This window comes from Tigriopus californicus, chromosome 7 (assembly GCF_007210705.1).
Source record: "Tigriopus californicus strain San Diego chromosome 7, Tcal_SD_v2.1, whole genome shotgun sequence".
In the NCBI taxonomy this organism is placed as follows: Eukaryota; Metazoa; Arthropoda; class Copepoda; order Harpacticoida; family Harpacticidae; genus Tigriopus; species Tigriopus californicus.
The window spans coordinates 3,559,153-3,579,679 of record NC_081446.1 but is presented as its reverse complement, the minus strand read 5'-3'; the positions used below and the strand labels follow the sequence as shown (position 1 = coordinate 3,579,679).

At 39.9% G+C, this 20,527-nt stretch overlaps 1 protein-coding gene across 14 annotated transcripts in view; it reads left to right on the top strand.

Moving 5' to 3' along the window:
* The window catches only part of LOC131883214 (potassium voltage-gated channel subfamily KQT member 1-like), a 53,590-nt gene that overhangs the window by 24,077 nt on the left and 8,986 nt on the right, over positions 1–20,527 (top strand). For 10 of the 14 annotated variants that reach the window (XR_009373596.1, XM_059230618.1, XM_059230619.1 and 7 more), the window contains exons 2-11: positions 5,334–5,537; positions 9,083–9,223; positions 9,426–9,508; positions 11,148–11,320; positions 12,340–12,465; positions 12,640–12,750; positions 13,794–13,978; positions 14,156–14,173; positions 15,661–15,831; positions 19,672–19,868. Coding sequence is in view for 13 of the 14 variants with exons in the window: in XM_059230618.1 (XP_059086601.1) it covers positions 5,334–5,537; positions 9,083–9,223; positions 9,426–9,508; positions 11,148–11,320; positions 12,340–12,465; positions 12,640–12,750; positions 13,794–13,978; positions 14,156–14,173; positions 15,661–15,831; positions 19,672–19,868 (1,409 nt within the window). In the remaining variant the exon portion in view is untranslated. Of the gene's footprint in view, positions 1–4,001; positions 4,624–5,333; positions 5,538–9,082; positions 9,224–9,425; positions 9,509–11,147; positions 11,321–12,339; positions 12,466–12,639; positions 12,751–13,793; positions 13,979–14,155; positions 14,174–15,660; positions 15,832–18,099; positions 18,196–19,671; positions 19,869–20,527 lie in introns of those variants that run through there. The other 4 variants (XM_059230617.1, XM_059230612.1, XM_059230613.1 and 1 more) reach the window with 4 other exon arrangements.

Genomic DNA, 20,527 nt, shown 5'->3' with positions numbered 1-20,527 from the left:
TTATCTTCTTACCGAAAGCGTCAAACAACGTGTCATTGGCCGTTTAGGTAGTTAGGCGGCTGGGACTAGTTTGGGCTATAGTGGCTCTAGTTTGGACTATAGATGCCCTAGTTTGGACCGTTACTTGTTTTTTGCATTTTTTTGAAACTACCAAGACATGAATTACTGACGTTATAGTTTTGATTCAAAATATAAACACCTAGGCACACACTTCAATAAAAAAAATATCAATTACTTGCCCCCCAGCCAGATCTCTTCATTTCAAGTTTAAGTTTTTGAAGTCATCTGACCTGAGGCGAGTTTTTTAAACGCTCGTACATACCTCTGAGCTATGGCTTTGACGTTGCCCAGAATGAGCATCCGCTCACCGCTTTCGACAGTGTATGTTCATACCGGTTAGCGTCCAAGCCCTGAACTCCGAGGTAAGAGCTTCAAAAAATCAGGCCTCAGATCGTCTCTAGTTCGCACTATCTCGAGCGGCAGCCCAGTTTTTTTAAAGCCAAGGAGTGAATCTTAGATTGAGAAAATATCCAACTCATGTAGCATAGTGCGACCTTTTCTCGATTTAAGATTCACTCGTACGCTTTCAAAAATTGGGCTCTGTTCTGTCGATTTAACAGGTTTAAAGTGATTGAGGCAGATAAATTTTTGGACCAGTAACTGATATTTTTTGAATGATATGTGCACCTAGGAGCCTATGCTTTGATTCAAAACTATAACATTCATAATTCAGGTCGTGATAGTGTTAAAAATAGCAAACAAGACAAGTAACGGCCCCACCTATTAACAGCCGCCTAAGATTGCCCAGACGACCCATAACACGGTGTTTGACACTGGTCGTAAGAAGATAATGGATTCACTCAAACCTTCATAACCATTAAGTGTGTTTCAAGGTATATCATACCCTTTTTGATCAATAAATTAATTGGTCGGTCATTCGAGTATGTGCTTGATTCTTTTGGCATTCTGATTTTTTCAAAGTACCCATATTTTTTTTATCCCAGTAAATGGCTGGGAAGCTACGTAAAATATTGACTGCCCTCCCAATGATTGTGCCTATTAGCGGGAATATCTGCCATCTTAAACCGATTATAATGACTTTTTAAGTCTTCTTTTCGGGTGTCCTGCCTGACAAGAATCGGATTATTGATAAAAAATGTAATCTATGATTAAAATGTAATTTGCCCACAATTGGACCGGTCACTAAAAAGATATCAAGAAGAAAAAATAAAGGAATGGGACAAATAATGTTGAAATTCATCGACCTTCTCTACTCATTTGCCCAAGAACCATGAAAAAAGGGATGAAAGGTTTTTTTTTTTATTTAATTGAAATGTCAGCTGTTCATAGAAACTAACATGTCGCTTAAATGTATACAATCAAGACCTTGAGTTGATGTGCAGTGTCCCACAGAGGGAATAATTGGTTATGCTGCCCGTTTCATTGCAAAGTGAATTCCACATTCCTTACAATAGTTTTATCTAGGGACATAAATTGTATCATCCGCCTGCCTTTTATATTAGCAAGAATTCTTTATCAAATACCAAAAGTCAGAGAGGTCCACAATTTGCCGCAGTAATTAATATCAGAGGATTTCTTGTCCCATTGCCAAAAGCGCTAGTTTGTCAATGGTTTCTGAACGACATATTTGCCATGGAAACCGGCGAGAAAAATAAAGGTCGAATGGCACTTACTACGAATGAAACCAAGGTTACAGGAGATTAAACCAGTGGCCTCCATTGTTAGAAGAGATTTGCCAAAATTGTACTTTACAGCGGCCTTAAAACGTATTATAAAATGTCTGAGTTGGAACACAATAATTATAATGATGCTGGCAAAAATAACGCGAAAATATTTTTAGAGTCCAGAAAAACTTATCATCTTCAAAATGGTACAGCTGTTGGTTTTGATTATGGGTAGGCTCTTATTTTATTAGAATATTAATGTTGTAGTGCCTTTTTCTCGAAGCTTTGAATTTCGTTCCAAAGCTCCTCAGTAAGTCATGTCAGAAGACTAAATCAATGAAAATTTGAGATAATTAAAAGTGTTTAAGCCATTCTCTATGATTGTTAACCGTCAATAACAAGGTTATCTAACTTAGATAGAAAATGAAATCAGGTTTAGGATACCGTTGGCTTCCTAATTTACTTATGCATATTTCCAGAACAAAATTTTGTCAAAACCAACATGGAACTAATCGAAAACTACAAAAAATAACAGAGTTGCGCAAAAACTGATATCTGAATGCCATTAATTTGTTTCCGCTCATCTCCCAAATATTTGTCAAGCTATATTTCTTTTCCAATCAGAGTCAGCGACATTGCCTAGCAAACATATTGCTTGGTGCTTCAAAGATTTTCGCTTGAGTATACTTGATAGTACATGCTTTTGGAATATCTTTTAAACCATGGCGGCCTAAGTTCTACATATTCATCTCTCATTGTCTGCATCCTTCTTTGATCCCCAGTCTGTGGTGTAGCGAACATTTTATCACTTCATGTCAGGGTCACTTCACACTTAAGCAATACAAAAGACCATTGGTAAGAAGAAAGTCAGCCAAAAAAGGTTGAAAGAAAATTCAGATTTTTGGACCATGGTCCAAGAAATTCAATTTGGAGCAGAAAAGGGGAATAAGTGAGTGAGGAACATGGTGACTAGTGGTATTCACGTGCGAACGTAATGCCTAATCTCAACATTTCCATTTTGAAAGGTGACCGAACATGATTTATTTTGGGTGACGAGACTGGTATGAGAAAGTTCCAATTGACACTCTCTAATTTAGGGGCTTCTGAATGCACATTACGGGAGCCATTTAGGAAATGTCGACCAGAACTAGGGCTACATTGATGGAGATGACTCGTTCGACTCGAGTCATTTCATATTTTTCAGAAATTTAGGATAGTTTGATATTTGGTTCTCGATCTTAGGTATCTAACCAAGCATTTCAATATTTTCCCTTTCTCTGTGAATCCTTGGATGTCGACGCCACAAACGCCCATAGCTTTAACTGAAAGGAGCATCCTCATCAAGGGTCAACCTTCATTTGAAAAAGGCCGATCTCATTCATTCCTTTTTTGTACTTAAGCTCGATAATCAGTAATTTTATGCTATAGGCTCGTGACTCATGGTCTAACACTTCTTGTTTTTGAAAGAACCGTGAGCCTCGAGTTATTTTTTAGGACTCGTTAACAGCCCCAGCCGCCAGAACCTTTAGTCGAGGCCAAAATGAAAATCCTGGAAGGCATGAATACGATTGAGGCCAAATTGCTGAGTCATTAGAAAGAGGCCGATCAAATTGGATATGGCTACTTCAAGGTTGTTTGCCGGTAGGGTTTAGCTCAGGGTTCTTTAGTAAAAAAGAAATACTAAAAATGAACGAGTGAAATGAGTCAATCACCAAGGGTTTCGGTAGGGGTTAAAAAACAAATGAAATTGATTCCCTTCCTCACACGTCAATTTCAATATCTTGGGTTTCTGGATCCATTGGAATGCAGCTCGGAAGAAGGACTGCTACCATTCTGGACATGCCTTTTTCCAGTTGGGTTCGAGAAGAAAAATAATCTCTTGGCAGACGTGATGGCCGGTTCTTTCAAGCTTTCATATTACGTGACAAATCAACACTCATTTAAAGCATGAGCCATGCAGATGACGTTAGCTCATTTGTAGTTGATAATTGAATTAATTTGACAAGATTATTTCAATAAAACTTATTTAGCACCTGTAACTAAATATCACATCTTTGTAAGCATCTAACCTCACCCACCTCCCATGGAACTCATCATGTCAATTCCATCCAATGAAGTTTAAGCGTGATCACGCAATTGAGTAGTTGTCCCCCAGCAAGAGCGGGAAGGAAATATGCGAGTGGAACTGGAACATACTTGGATGTTGGAGCGTGGTTCCCTTTCTCCTCTCACTCGCTCTTTCATCCTCTTTCGACGTACTTGTTCCTCCTTGTTCTTGGCGTCGGTGAGGTTCTCTCTCTTTCTCGCTCTCCATTGCTCAACCATTGGGTATACCAGGGTGTACGAAGTATGACTTCCCTGGGTCCCTGTAGAACAGAGAATATGGAGTGAGGAGTCACCGCCTACTACTACTACTACTACCACTACTACATACGGAAGGGCTCATTGTCGAATGTCGACACGGTGTATAAAGGGTCGAAAAAGTAAAAGAAGACGGATTCCTGCGAGGACTCGAGGCACGGAGGACAAGAGCCAGTCCCACATTTAGTCTCTAACTGATAGGCAGAGAAGGTTATTTATGTTTTTGTTCCAATTGAGCGTGCCGCCAGAGCGCCTCTCCATAGTTTGTTCGAACTCACTACCGATTCAACGGTGTGAACTGGTTTCATTAGTCTACCAAAGACCGAGCCAAGACCGAGTGTCTTTTGTCTTGCGAAGCCTTCTCCAGGCCTGATAATGGGTTTCCAATAGGCAAGTGCCATGGTAATGTCCAAGCGCGGATTAATTCATTACTTAAGTTCCCGTCGTCTGCCGTTGCTTATTGGCTTTGGGGGCGAGGTCTGACTTGGAACATCCGAAAAATTATGTGAAGTGACTCAAAAAGGCCAGACGTGTGAATGTGCACCATTGTGATCCGCCCAGACACTCTTCCACAACAGTAAGGAGTTCCTTTGTAACATTCACTGACAAGAGCACTGTCATAACTTGGTATGCAGATCGGCGAGAGTCGTAAAGATAAAATGTCACCTATAATCTACTTGATCCATCCTCCTAATTGTCATACCCAATCGATCACGTTGGGAACCGTGAAAGGCAATTGCACTGTACAAGACAAGTACTCTTCTGTGTGTCGGAATATTTTGCTTTATTAAGAGATCTAAAATATGAATCAAGCTAGTAGGTGGGCATTTGCTCATCTTGTTGATTAGTGGATTCAGTTTCTCCATGAAGGATGTGACGTCATCATTTCACGTTCCCAGCAACTATCAAGGGAAAAATACTTAATGTCAATTCAAAGGTTCCTCGAAATTGAAAAGTTCACATTATGCCATACATTACCCATGAGGGAGTGCTCAGCAAAGATTGTGCCCCCCCTCCATTTTTTCTCAAGGTGAATTCCATTGGCTGAGACATAATAAAGTCGAGAAATGAGATTTCTATTCCCTGGAAGATGCCAGGGTGTTTACTGAGGCAATTCTTGATCTAGAATCTCTTGGGAAAGGATACCTCCCATTGCAAATAGGAAACTTCCCTCTTTTCTGAATGCAGGATTCGACTCATTCACTATTTGAACTTAATCACTTGCTCGTCAAACTGAGTCGAAGTGTTTGCGTCATATTGTGAACTCGTGATTTTTTGTCGTTTCAGCCTTCAGCTCAATGACAAGGACACTCGTAACGGCGGGGCGTCCTCCTCGAGTCGTTTGGTTAACCCCCGGATGAGTCTCTTGGGCAAGCCCATTAACTACAGGTCAAATCGGAGAGATGTCAAGTACCGCAAGCTCCAGGCCAAGCTCTACAACTTCCTTGAGCGGCCCACGGGAAGAACGGCCGCCACCTACCACGTCCTCGTGTAAGTCAAGTACTTGAATATCGAGATACCTTCAAGTGCACAAAAAGTGGTCACCTTACATCCCGCTTGATGGCGTCTTTAGGTGTGACCAACTACCATGGCAAATTTAAGGCAGGGTAGGCAGGTTGATGGCTCATGCTTTGGTCATATCAAAAGGAACACTCACCTAAACTTTTTGTTGGATAAGTCATAAACCACTGAAAATTATGGACGTACCTCGACCAAGACTAGTCATAACAAAAAGCCAATTCAGCCCCAATTACCTTTAGGCTGTCTGTGGAAACTTTGGTCCGATTTGTTAGTCAAGATGTCAGGCATATGTTGAAGATTGCGTTTACTTGAGCTTCAAGAAAGCTATGGACAGGGCGAACCTGCAACATGCCAAAACTAATGATGCAGCCCTGATGACTAGTCTTGGCCATCGAGATACGTCCATAATTTTCAGTGGTCTATGGATAAGTGTAATGTTGTCACGATCGATCTCGTTGCTGCACGAAGCCCATTTTTATTGGCCATATTTTTGCTTTTTTTTAATATGACTCGCTTTCATCTTCCGATTGATTCAGACGGAAATTATGGTTCAAAATCGATTAAACATGCGAGAATCCTCATCTTTCGCTCATTTATTTGAGCCAATAATTGTAATCTCGACTTAAACGTAGAACTTAAGGGTTGTGAAAATACGGTTAAAGATAGCAACATTTAAAATGCTTGTAAAGATATAATTGCTCAGTTATAAATCATAATAAAACTCAAACCTGGAGAGCAAGGGTGAAACGTGGATTATAATTTTATAGTTAGTTTTGCGCTTTTGAGCAATACCCATGGTTTTTTTTCAAATCGACAAAAAGTCGTCGATATGCTCCTTACTCACAAGGACTCCGACCAAAGAGATCACCAACCACAAAAAATGAAAAAACTCAGGGATTAATGTACGTTCAAAAAATGCCATTAAGAGTCCTTTGGGTGTATTCTAATGGCATTTCTAGAGCGCCTGAAGGAGCTCTTGGATCTTGGATCCGAGTTTACAAGCTCTTTATATTGAGACATTCCTTAAACGACGTATGTGCCAAGTTTTTTCTTGCCGCATGGAACACACAAAAAAAGTGTTTTTACCTCAACATACGTATTTTCAAAAATATCTCGTTCAATCTTTAGGTTTTCTTTTCAAATCAGACACCAGCCTTGACTTTGTTGAGAAGATAATGATCAAAAAGCACTTCCAGCTTTCGAATAAAACATTTTTATATCGGAAGAAATGTTTTTAATTGAAGTCTCTTTTGACGAGAGGATGTCTCGTGAGAGGGAGATACATGAGGTGGCAGAGTAATTCTTATGTTCTTAAAATGTAAAAAAAAGGTGAAACTGATTTGGTTTGTGTCTATGGCCCAGAGGTTATGGACAAATTCAGAGTTAGCTCAAAGTTTAATTCAAATAAACTCGCCATTTTCGTTCATCTGCTGGCTCTTTTATCTGACAAATATTTGACTTGAAATATTTTATGATCTGCTACACCCAGGAAGTCTATATGTAGAATAATAGACGTATTCAAAGAAAAATGGTGAACAATCCCTTTGGAATAAGCCATGGATTAGTCTAACGAAACTGGGAAATCCTCTGAATGTTCATGAATGCTGTAGACCTCAACGTTCCATATCTCAATGATATTCAACATTTGTGGGTACATTCACTTCAAAAAGATAAATCATACTTGTTTTCACAACATCCTTACTCTTTTTAAGGTACGAGGGGTATGTCATCTAAACCGGTACTCAGTTCATATATAATGTGTTTTTTAAGATATTGAAATATGGTCAGTAGGCATTGAAAGATATTTTTGAATGGCAACACTTTATTTTCGCATAGCAAACAAAATACTCCATGATTCAGCCTATCCCTTACAAAAGTACCGCGAAACAAAATGGAAGATCAATATGCAACAACAAAATCTTTTGCAATATCGGGCAAAACTTCGACGGAATGCTTCAAATTTTTACAAGAGGCCTATGGAGAAGTTGCACTTTCACTTAATCAGGTTTTTTCATGGTATCGTGAATTTCATCAGTTTGGGTCTCAAAATGAGCTTGAATTGGCCGTACAAGGGGTGTTGAGGCAGCTCTTAGAGAATGGGCTTTTATTTGTATATGAGAGTTGGGTTAAAAAATGTAATAAGTGTATTTAAATTAGAGATGACTATGTCAAAAAATCATAAGAATAAAGTTTGCCCTATATTGTACATATCAAGAGCTATTCCGGGAGTACCGGTATAAGTGACATAGCCCTCGTATTATTTTCCTAAAGCCGATCGATGGTTTCTCCACAAAGAACTTAGATTTAGGTATTTTTCCATCAACAGCAGGTTCCATCAACTGCACTCGAGAGGGCGCTTTGTCATTCAGTCTCTACCAAACAAAGGGCCAATTGGGCCAATTCTTTGTTATTGAATTATAATGAGTTTGTGTTGTTTTTGACTAATTCTATCAAAATCTTATTTTCAATTACTGCCTCGGGTCACATAATGTCCTGAAAAGAAATTGCGTTCAAGGCAAGGCAAGAGCAGTTTATGTAGCAATCTACCGTGCCTCTTTCCGTTTTCTTTGGGCCGTGTGACGTTGGAAATAAGGGCCCTTATTAATGATCAGGATTTTCGGGCCAATGTGATCGTTTTGGATCACTCCTTTTTGAAGGTCCTGTGCAAATGATTTTCAAATCCATGATATGCGATATTACTATGCAATGTACCACAAGTAAAATAATGAATATAATGATTAGAAGAGGGCCCATTTGAAAGTGATTTTCTTTAGGTAGAATAGTTCGTTCATTTCTTTCAACACTCATTTCAGTTAGCCTGAATCTTCGTCGATTGGAAAATGGAATATTAGACCTTACTCTTAGAACACTGTTTGTTAAAAGAAAGCTTCAGATTGAAATACGATCCTTTAAACAGAGGCCCAATGTAATCTATTAAAACAAAAGATCATCATAAAGGAATCCGAATGCATTTATTATCATTCAAGGTACATGAGGTAGCCCTCGAATAGGCGGAGAATGCACTTTAATTGCTTGAAAAAATACTAGCTGTGATAACTTAATAAAAGCTGATATTTCCTTGAAAAAGGCTGATTATAATCCATCATCAATACGAATTGAAATTTGTTAAATTAATTAGGCTCAGCTAGATTTCATTAACTCTGTCCAGTATTAGACGGTTTGGATAAATAGCTGTTTTTGAGAGACCCGTTTTTCAAGGCTCTTACTTCGGACATTCTATGGACATTTCCTTGCATAAAAATGTATTCTTCCCTTGATTGAAGTCCATAAGCTAAGTTCGAGGTGAGAGCTATGATAAACAGGTTTAAATGGAGAAAAGAGCTTCGTGTCCTCAAAATTTTCACGATTCCCTTGCGGCCGAAGACGTCCTACTCTGCGAAACTCGTATTTTTCTTTCAAATCCACCCTCCGACGATTAGCCGCCTTTTTAGTTTGGCAAGGCTGGGCCAAGCGTAGCATTATCCTTGCTTGATCTTGATCTTTTCCCATTCCAGCTTTGTGATCGTCTTCTTGTGCTTGGGTCTGAGCGTGGTGTCCACTGTAGACGAAAATGAGTTCCGTCAAGAGGCCGAGAGTGCTCTTTTCTACTTGGAGATTATCGTGGTGGTTTGGTTTGGCGTGGAGTTCTTAGTCAGGTACGAAGGCCATTCATCCGACCTCTCGACTGCCTTATCGGGTTACCACTCCTCCTTAGCATGAAAACTTTGACGCCAATTAGACCCACCCGGTCAATTAGTGAAGACCAAGTCAATTAGGATTCAAAGCGCGAACAAGGGACCTCATTGTTCCACGACCGGTTTTGAAGGCCACTCAAACGTTCTTCCTTTGCTTTCGTAGGCTGTGGTCTTCAGGATGTCGCTCTCGATACCAAGGCTTCTTTGGTCGACTCCGGTTCATCCGGAGTCCATTCTGCATTATAGGTGAGTGAAATACGAGCTTCCTTCAAAAGCATACATACATATTGTACATTGTGAGGACCAACCTAAATTAGATAGCAATAATAAGATATCTCGCTTCCTGAGAGCGAGGCCAAGGCTATCAAGGTGAACACGGTTTGCCACTCCAATTTCGTGGGTCCATGGGATTGAAACAATGGGAGAGCTTAAGTGAGTCTTCGCGAATATTGAAGTTTTTATGAATGGGATCAAGATCCCTCCCACATCAATGATGCAAGAGATAAGGATGATGCCGGGTTAGTGAAGGATTGGCGGGGAAAAAACAGCCTCTAACTCTTTCAGCTATAATACTACCGTGCATACACTTAGGATAGGATGGCAAAGGTCATTCGTTCTTTCCTTCTTAAAGCCAGTATGTCGAGAAAAGTCTGAAAGATACATAAGATATGCATGTATGGCAAGTCCTTAAGAAGGAGAATGAACATCTTTGAGGCTCAATGGTATGAAATCGTGATGGAGGAGCCAAGGCAAGAACTTTGAGACTCCTTCCGAGTTTAATTACACCCAGAGTGAAGCTCGTGAGTCAGGAATGGGTCTATGGTTGAACTTTTAAGGGTTTTACGTCTATTTAATGGTCCTGAGGGAGGGACTTTGAGATGGAACCGGAGGCGCTCATTTATTGCGATTCCTCATAACTTCAAAATGGACGTTTTTCCACTAAATCACTTTCAATGCTTTTTTCCATTTATCACGTTGCCTCTTATTAAAACATTTTGTCCTGAAATCATTTGACATCTTTAAAACAGCTTCGATAACGTTAACGATAGCCTAGGATTGATAGAGTCCTACTGAATGATTATGTCCCAAATTTACATAGGGACATTTTCAATTCGTATCAGCCTTGTGAAGTAAAATAAATTCAAAGGAAAATGTAGTGTGGCACCTTAATTTTGGGCACTTTATGTAGTGAGAACTTAGACAAACATCATAGCCAACTCTCATTGTGATCCAATTAAATTTTCAACAATAGGATGAGTTGTACTACACAACTCAAAATATTCATTTTTGGTCTGCGCGTAATTCTGTTACTGCACTATTCGTATTCTTGGCTCAAAATAAAAACACTATTTGCTAGTGCTGGGGCGAGTCCGGATTCAAGTCCGAGTGAACTCGAGTCTTTTATTCGATTTTGGAGAAATTGGCCAAACTTTAGTCTTCTAGAAAGGACTCGAGTCCGGACACGGCAAAAAAATACTATTCTTAGAATTTCTAAAGAGAGTCTTTTTGATAAGACTAAATCTAATAAAAGACTCGAGTCCGAATTCGGTGAGTCCGGCAAAAAGTCAAAAATACAAGGACTCGGACGAGTCCAACTTTTGCTTCACTCGCCCCAGCACAACTATTTGCTTTAATAAGCTGGCAAATTGGAATAAGTGGCATAAGCTGGGTATCTTGTCTATATTATGACATCATCTGTTTCTTTTTTCCTTCACATCTCAAGGGGAATAGCTACCCATTCTATTTCATATCTATGCAAAGGGATTCATATTTGTGCCACTACAATGTCTTCTTTTGGGTCGATTTGGTAGTTTTAGCCCATTTTCTCGCCTGAGTAAATTTTGGTTAAGTGATTGTGCAATGGTTTAACACTGGTTTTTTTTAGATATTATTACCGTTTGTGCCTCCCTTGTGGTATTATCCAGTCCCGATGGCCAGATGTTCGCGGCCTCCGCACTTCGCGGCCTCCGTTTCTTCCAAATCTTGCGGATGGTTCGTATGGATCGCAGGGGAGGAACGTGGAAACTCTTGGGATCCGTAGTTTATGCTCATCGACAGGTCAGTGGATAAAGTGCTCGTTTCAACGACATCAAGAAATGTTGAGACTGAATTCTCTCCATTTACAGTCCCAATGATTCGATATTGAATTAACCCGAGGTGTCACAAATCTTTTCTTCTTTCATTTTGGAGATAGTTATAATTTTGGTCAAGGAATTGGACATGTTTTCTAATCAAAAAGCGCCCAACTTTTCCAGCCTTTTATTGCGAGAATGCTTTTTTGTTGTTAATGACTCAACTCACTTTTTCTTAGATAGGTAAATGAAGCTCTTGATTTATTTCAAAGGCATTTCAATGCTCAGACTCATTTTTGGCCATGAATACCATTATTATGAAAGTTGATCCTTGTACAAGGGGTCTTAATTCGTTATAATGACCTTTATGATTCCTAAGGTTGTCCATCTCACTTCATCTTAACAACTGGATAGGCAATGGGTTCTTGTGAATGTATACCACAACCTTTAAAGGCCCCTTAATGAGCTTGGATGTATCTACCCACGGGACCTTGGCCAAATTCAACAATGTGGCTAAAAAGAATATGGGAGGTTTCTACAAGCTTGAATATATATTTGCATCAAGCATCAAATCAAAACCATGTGTTGTGTCACAACCCAGATTTTCGACGGAAAGCACAACTTTGATGAAATAAGTCGCCCCAAATTACAATGTTTTTAATCCCAACCTTTACAAAGATCCAATTTTCAATAATGGCAATGCCACACCCAATGCTGCAGAGCAATGTGTTTCAAAAGAAAATCCTTGGAAAACTGCTTTCTCTTCACATGTCAGAAACTTAACCTGATGTTACGTTCTGATCTTGCCCTGAGGCTTAAAGACTTGGAGCACTTCTAGGCGCCTTTATGCCCCAAAGATTCATCTTTTAATGGTTTTGGCCCAAAAGAAGCGACAAAATTTGAACACCTCACGATGACACGGAATACAGATACACGATGTATAACATTGTTCACATTCGAGCCAATTTCACAATGACGTCTAGATTATTATCATTTATATTCTAGGAACTCATAACTACCATATACATTGGTATGCTTGGGCTGGTCTTCTCCTCCTTCCTCATTTACGTTGTTGAAAAAGACGTCAATCCGAAATTCAACAGCTTCGCCGATTCTCTTTGGTGGGGAGTGGTAAGTTCAATCGAGGATGTTAACTTTCTCAGAAACGCATCGCCGATCAAAGAATAACGGATTGTTCAACCACTCACATAGCCAAGAGCCAGGGAGCTACCGATGAACTCGTTGGCTCTCAACAGGAATTACCATCCACACATTTATCCTTGGGTTTTCCTGCTTCCATTTCAGATTACACTTTGTACCGTGGGCTACGGAGATGCTGTCCCTGAGACTTGGAAAGGGAAAATGATCGCCTCTTGTTGCGCTCTCTTGGGGATCTCGTTCTTTGCTCTTCCAGCTGTGAGTTTGATTCAAGTCAACTGCCTTTCGAGATTTAGTAATTTGGCTCATGTTGTAATTGGAAAATTGATGGATGGCTCTTTCCAGTCCAAAGTGACCATTACGTTAGACTACTAATTTTTTATCATTTTAGTGAAAAATTCTTTCCATTTGTACTGCCTAAACACAAAAAGATCAAATTGGTAGGGTCTGTGGGAGTAGTGTTCTTCACTTGCCTTTAGAAAGAAAGACCCACCAATCTGTACCGTAGAACGAGATTGTATGACTAATTGAGTGATGGATGAGCTATTGAGGGAAAGCACTACAAAAGAATGAAAGGCTAAAAGGGGAAGGGTTGCCAAGGTCTTTTTATTTTAAATACGAGATACTGGCAGCCATTCAAAAGATAACCCAAGGTCATTGGAGATCTGAAATTTTAGTTGCAAGATTAAGGAAACGAATTGATTTTTACAGGCGCTTTATTTTTATTAATCGACCCATTGCTTGAAACGTAATAGTACTTGTACACTGTTCTCTCATTCGGTGAGGTTTCTTCTTGTATTGGACAGTCCCTTGTTTTCGCAAGCAAGTAAAGCCAAATCTAGAATTTTGGACACATTTGTCGGTCCACTAGCTTACCAAGTTGTCTTGGAAAGATCTGAAATGGCCTGAGAAAGCGCTTCATCTTCTTTTTAGTTGAAAGGTCTGGGTTTTTTTCTCAAGGCTGTACAGACTTACTGCAATTTCATTTCACCCAAACCTTGGTTTTTGTGTCAAGGCAGGGAAACAATTATGAAATATCCAAGGCAAAATAACAGCCCAGGAGAAGGAAGAAAGGTCTGGAAGTTTTCTCCCACATTTGACCTCACGATTTTGTGTTTTACCTTGCCAACTTTCTAAAACCCTTAAAATCTCCAGACATAGTAAGCTCGTTGTAAAGCAACACTCCCACTTTGGGCTTAAACAACCATCAACTTTCGATGGACTTTGAACATGGAGTCATTGTACTTGGCATGAAACTTTGGAGCCTTAACCCCAACCACATCCATGTCATCACTTTCTAGGGGATTCTCGGCTCCGGTTTTGCCCTGAAGGTCCAACAACAGCAGCGCCAGAAGCACATGATCCGAAGACGTGTCCCAGCCGCCACCCTGATTCAATGTCTTTGGCGGTGCTACGCAGCTGACGAGAACTCGTGCTCAGAGGCCACGTGGAAGATCCACATGGTGGCTCAACGTTCTCCACCGCCGTAAGTGATTCGCATTGCATGGGCTTCTTAGTGCCTTTAAGACTTGATGAAGTAACTCCCTGGTCCTGAAGGCTATCATCATTCTTTATGGTGCAGTGGATTAATATTAGCCCGAGGACTTTTGGCAGTGATGATAATTGTTTTTTGATCGCAGTCTCTTCTTGCATTTTTCAATAGGGATAAAGGAAAGAATAGGTAATATCGAGCATACGAACATACGTACATACATTACCATCTGATTTGCTCTTGCACAGACGATGAGACACCAGAGCAAGATTTCCTCCTCATCCTTCCAAGCTTGGCTTCCTTTTTTTCATACCACTTCTTTCACTACCTCTCTGATCTTTGTAAAAATCTTTTCAGTTATCCTTCTTCCTCTTCATTTTCTCTCGCTTTCTCTTTGCTCTGATTTTTTTTTGGGGGGGGTCATTATTTGCTTGCTATTTAGTGGCATCGCGATTCATTATTGACTATTCATGCAAACGATTTTCGACGCATGGCTCAGTTCCCAACAACTATAAAAGGAGAACTCAACCATAAGATTAAAGATATGTTATTTCGACCTTCTTCTAATGTCTATTTCTTTCACCACTTCTTCCCAAGGCGGGACACTTTGGAGACAAGTGATTCATTGAGCACCTCTTCCGATTATGAACTCAAGTAAAAACCAAGGTTTTTTTTCACGTAGAGCAAACGTTATATTAAAAAATCGAACTCGCACTCTACCCTTGATACCACTTTTATCTGCATACATAATTTAGCTCATGGCTATACGTAATAGCACTTTTACTAGACACCGATCTCATCCGAGGGACCAAAGGTCTCCACTTAGATTTAAAAAGAACTATTTGTTTGAGATCTAAGAGCTCAAGTGAAAGATAAAGTAAGTGTTGACTTTGGGCCTTTCTACGGCAACTTTGTCAGTAATTCCCTTTTAGTTCGTCAATGTCAATTTTGTTTTTTACTTTGTATGCGTCATCGTCTAAAGCCTTGTTTTGAGACTTTTCATGCTCATGGATGTAAAAGGCAATGCCACCACGTAATGCTCGAGATAAATGCCCGAGTAAATGTAATAATTGGAATTAGTTTACTGAAAAATGGAATGTGTCCAACTCTGCAACATAGTGTTCCGTCTTTTGAGCTTATCTTATACTTCAAGCAGGAAGATTTCCGTCCTAAACTACATGGCATATGCCTTGCGATATTCGGAACGTAAGCGTGGAATTGAGCATCCTCGGAAAGGACCTTTCAAAAGGGTCACAAAATGTCAGGACATGGTGGCTGTCGCAACAAACAAATAGTCCTGAACGTAGGCTTTCATATTATTCCTTCTATCACCAAAGAGCCTCTCTTTCCATATTTTCACATCCCATTTATTAACATTTCGTGGCCACCTAGCGTCAAATCAGAACAAAGCTCGACGAATTCAAAGTCCGTTGTAAAATTTAAAGAATTTATCTCCGAGCATGAAAAGTTGGGTCGCTTTGTTGACATAAATTGATGGTGTGTTGTTGTTTCACTTTGTTGTTGTTGTTGTTGTGGACGTAGTAAACGCCCAATTTCTCTCGCCGGTTGTGGCGTGTCTCTGTACAAACTCTACTTTGAGCAGCTGACCCAACGAAGTGTACCGTAACTACTCTGCCACTTCTGTCTTTTCTTCCTCCTCTCCCTCATTTGTACAGGAAACTTTCGTTTGACGATTTTCGACGCAAGAGCATTCAGATAAGAGATAGGATAATCCTCAGCAATGCCAACGCAACTCAAACCAACCTTGGACAATCCCATGGCTCTTCAGGCTCGGCTGCAGATCTGATTGCTTCCAACGCCTCTTGCTCTGTATCACCCTCGTCCTCGTAAGTTCAGGATGGTGGTCGTACATGTACTAGTCCTGGATAGATGGAGGGACCTCCAATCATCCATGCAACAGGTCGACTCCACAGTGTCTGGAATGGCTGCAAGTGGAGTGGGCCTGCTCAAGGACTTGCATTGTGAATATCGAAGCACTTTTCATTCCATTCCTCGTAGGTCAGACTTTGACCATTTGGCATGTCTTACACGAACGATGGTCTTTCTTCTCGCTTGCGCTTCGTAAAGTTAGATCGGCGAGACGGTGGCTTTGATCCCCTTGCATGCATGCTTTCTCCCATGAGTGAAAAGTTTGATTCAAGATCTGAGCAGTACAATACTAGTGCTTAAAATTGGGACACTCTCTCTCTCTTTTCGCTACATTTGTTTCTTTTGATCCCAATTTGGAGTGTATCAACAAATCTCTTTTCTTCTTGGTTGCCTTTGATTCACTTAATTATCTGTTGTAGAGTTCCTGAAAAATTGCAGATTGTCTGTCACCTCACTAGGATGTGCAAGGTGAGGATGGGAGATGAATGGGAAAAAATCGCATTCATTTCTCATTCAGGCCTTTTAATCCTTCAATGGTCCGTAATAGTAAGGCAACGAGAAACCCAAGTGGTAAAATGGCAGGCATAAATGGTCGTTAGTATTCTATCTTGGCCGTGTCCAACCCAACGAGGACATGCCTGCCTATGGAACTTGTATGAGAAAACGATAAAAATACGGACCATGTCTGGAACACAGATGACCAGGAGAGCTCGAGATGAAATTGACTTTTTCGTCAGTGAATTCGACGTAAAGAAAAGACATTTTAAGTATGTTTGTCTCGTTTCGTATGGGTGCGAGTTTTTGCGAGTAACCGTCATCTAAAGATTATATGGAAAGGCCTCTCTCAACTTTGTTTTGATGAAACAAAGCTTTTGAGCTTGAATATTTGGTGAGACACAGAAAAGATGATTCGTTTTTTGATAGAATCTACGATTTATAAACTTTGGGCTTTAGGGAATGGTCACATTTCCATCTTGAAATTGCGTTTTTAGCCCTCCTTTCCGTACTTGCCACACAGAGTAAGAAAAAATGGAACGGCTTCTTCGTTTCCAATTTCAAAAGTGAAGCTGTAAATTTGTTGCTTCAACAAAGATTCTCCAAAATGACTCCGTGCCTTTTTTTTTTGGAAAAAAACCTGTTTCTTTGATGTCTTCATCATATTGGTGAGGGACGTCAAGACATCTGCCAGAACAAAGACTATTTTGAGCTTATCGCCGAAAATTTTTCGATAAAGCAAGTACACTCATTCGTTTTCAAAATTCAAAGGAAATTAGGCAACTTGAACCTAATTGGTTCGAGTTCCATTTTGCGAGTGCAAATGTCCTTTAATCATGATGATTTTTCAAAACACACGCATGGTTTTACTGTGCCGGATGTCTTTTCCACATTTTATGAATGCGAATGTCGAATGGTGTTGGTGAATATGAATCCGGCTTCGTAATTGGTTCCAAAGTTTGATCATTGAGGAAGTTGTCCGGTCACTAAAGAGAAATTGCGCAGTTCAACTCTTCGATGTCCTTCATTATTGCTTGTGATTTAGAGACTTTTTTATTCTTGTTACATTTTGCCATCGTAATTTGGAACATATGTTCGTTGTGTTATTTCAACTTAGCATTTAATATGGAGGCAAAATCCTCGTGTTGATAATGATCTGTACCAACATCAGAGCGAGTCACCGAAACGAAAATAAATGGACTTGCATGGCATACACAGTACAACCCAATTAACATAATTAATTTGCATAGACAGAGCGTATCTTCAGGCTTTTGTCAAACCTATAAACTAACCTCAGCGTACTAGCTCTCCAATGTGACCAGGGTCGAGAAATGCTCGTTCCATTTTGATTTTCAGAAATTCATTTTTGAAATCTATGTCATTCCTACCCTTAGTTTTGTGGTAGTGTTAATCGGTATTTCAAGTGTTGCCAATTGATGGTTCTTCTTAAAGCCACATGAAAGCTTGACATGTGTAGAGAAGCGGTCGACAACTTAGAGGAGGGGTAGCATTCTTTGTTCATACCAAAAATCTGGTTCATATCTGGTTGGCGTTAGCAGACGTGTTTCTTGTTCCGGGGATGTTGTTCGTAGATGGCCAGCAGATTCGATTCATTGACCCCAACTTGACCGTTTTGACAACAGACTACAACACCCATCACTTCCAGTCGAGTTCAAGTATTGTGTGAAAAGAACCAACCTTAGCCCTTTTTTGTTTCCCTTCTTCATCAGGTTGAACACTGAGGATCCCAATGACCCCTCAGGTTCAGAGTCATTAAATCCCAATGACAGGCGATTTAGTCTAACTAGTTTGTTCAGACGAAACAGGTAACAGTGACAAATGAACTCACGACAAAAAAAAACTACAACAATATTACTCCCATTTTTCGGGTCCGTAGTATTTTTCCCTCGAAAACCTCATTGTCCTTAAACAACCCAAAGATACGTACACAGTCACACTGAACCCAACACAGTCTCAACTTCAGACGTATTACCGACGCTAGTGCCGTCTTGCAGCCAAACATTCGTTATAAAAAGCGCCGCTTTTTCTTTTTCCAATTTTCCATGTCATTCTGAAAGAAAAAAGTCGTTTGAGAGCCGGTTGTCGGAGGACAGGTGCTTGAAATGAAGTGATATATTATATATATATATATATTGAATCACGTGGTCAAGATCCAGATCTCTTTCATGCCTTTGTGAATATTCTCTCCCAGAGGATTTGAAAGAGACCTGGGAACCTTTTTGATCTTTAAAAACCCACCTTCCACCCGCATTTTGACATTTTCCGCTTGGATGTGATTCAACCCATCTCCGTAGCATATTGTAAAGATTTTGACAGAATGAATGTAAATACACTAACACTACTCTGGAACGAAATCCCATTTGTCTTACCACTAAACTTGTCAAAATGTCACGTTTTCCCAACCATGCATGTTCAAACTCGAAGTCTGTTGGAAACGACAGGCTCGTGATGGAGATTTCTAAGGCATCTCAAATCGTGCCTTCAATCTTGAATAAAACTAGTGACGTAGTGCGATGTGAGTTTATATTATTATTATTAGCATTAAAAAATAGAGCTGACACGCAAACACTCACGCTTGTTAAAGAGTACCGATTATTTCACTCCATACCAGGATTCTTAGAGTACAAATGTATTCCAACGTCATATGGATGTGTTGTTGATTAGTTTCACGTCGTGAATTTGTGATTGATACGATTTACTACAATGCATAGATAAAAGTAAGGTACATACATACTGTACATGCATTCCTACATTAGATTCATACATAGATGCATATTGAAAACCAAAACTCCAACGTTTGTCACTTGTGATGTTGATAGGAAAAGATGAGATTCCCAAAATACTTTTTGAGCTAGAGGAAACCTTTGTAATTTGCATTGCCATGGTTGTCTAAGCGACTTTTGAGGATAACTAGTCAAGATGACATGATTTGGTCTGCCCTGATATAAGTGCTACTAAAATTAGACATTAAGATGACCACCTTTGAGATAATCAGTAAGCTTAAACACTGATTGTCGAGAATTGTTTTACTTTTGGAAGCAGATCTTAAAAAAAATGAAATTGTTTTTAAATAAAACGAGAGTAATGTATGGTATTGTTTTTTTTTCAACTTAACTGTCGCTTAACAACCCATGGAGATTTGGTACATGTGCATGGAAATTCAGTTTTTGGTCTCTCATCTCCCAGTCAACCTTCATCTTTACCCACCGATTACACTGGCTTTGAACACAAGCTCCACATAGTCAATTGATAGTGTACGTTAATGGTCCATGTTGTTCCAGCTTCAAGAACAATACCAGTTTCGTGACCCGCTTCAACACGTTGCGACGAGGGCGTTCTACGATTCACTCTCCGGCCAGCCACGCCTCCCGGGATAAGCTCCAACCCACCAATGCCTCGGCGGATAACCTCAGTCATAATGGAGACGCCAGTGAGACTCCTGGAGAGTCCAAATTTGGGCGGAACAAGAGTAGCGATGGTGAGCATGTTCTTTGTTTGTCCCATGTTCTTGTCGCTTTTTGGTTGCTTTGCTTTATTTTTCATTGAGACAGAACTTTGTTACTCAGTTCTGACATGTCCACTACTCTCTACGAAGAAACAACATTCATTCATTCAATCAATCAATCAATCAATCAATCATCACATTCTTCAACTTATCTTTCGGCCAGACTAACTATACCTCTCTTTTTAACAACTACAACAACCAACAACTCTTGAACATACTGCTACTTTTGTGACCGTTGTGCCAATAGGCTGCTTTGGTGTCTGCTAACATTACCTGCTACTTTTGATGATACAAACTGTCCCACTGAGGTTTGAAGGTACACGAATAGACGAAGATTTAAGACATTTTAAAAGCATGTGTTTCTGTCTCCTGTATGAACGGACTGTTATGGGGATCCAAGAAGCCATTCTTGAACTACATAAAATGGTCGTTGGTGATGGTTCATATGTATGTGCTTGTTTTTTAGTCATTTTGAACAACGAAAAATGAAAAGTGACCGAGGCTCGTGATGGACCGAATGATGTTTGTGTTAAAGATACGTTTTATGAGATTTGTGGCCTGATTTATCGTTTATGGCAATGCTGTTAAGAAGCAAAAACATTATTATTTCTCAAAAACTTCATGCCATACCT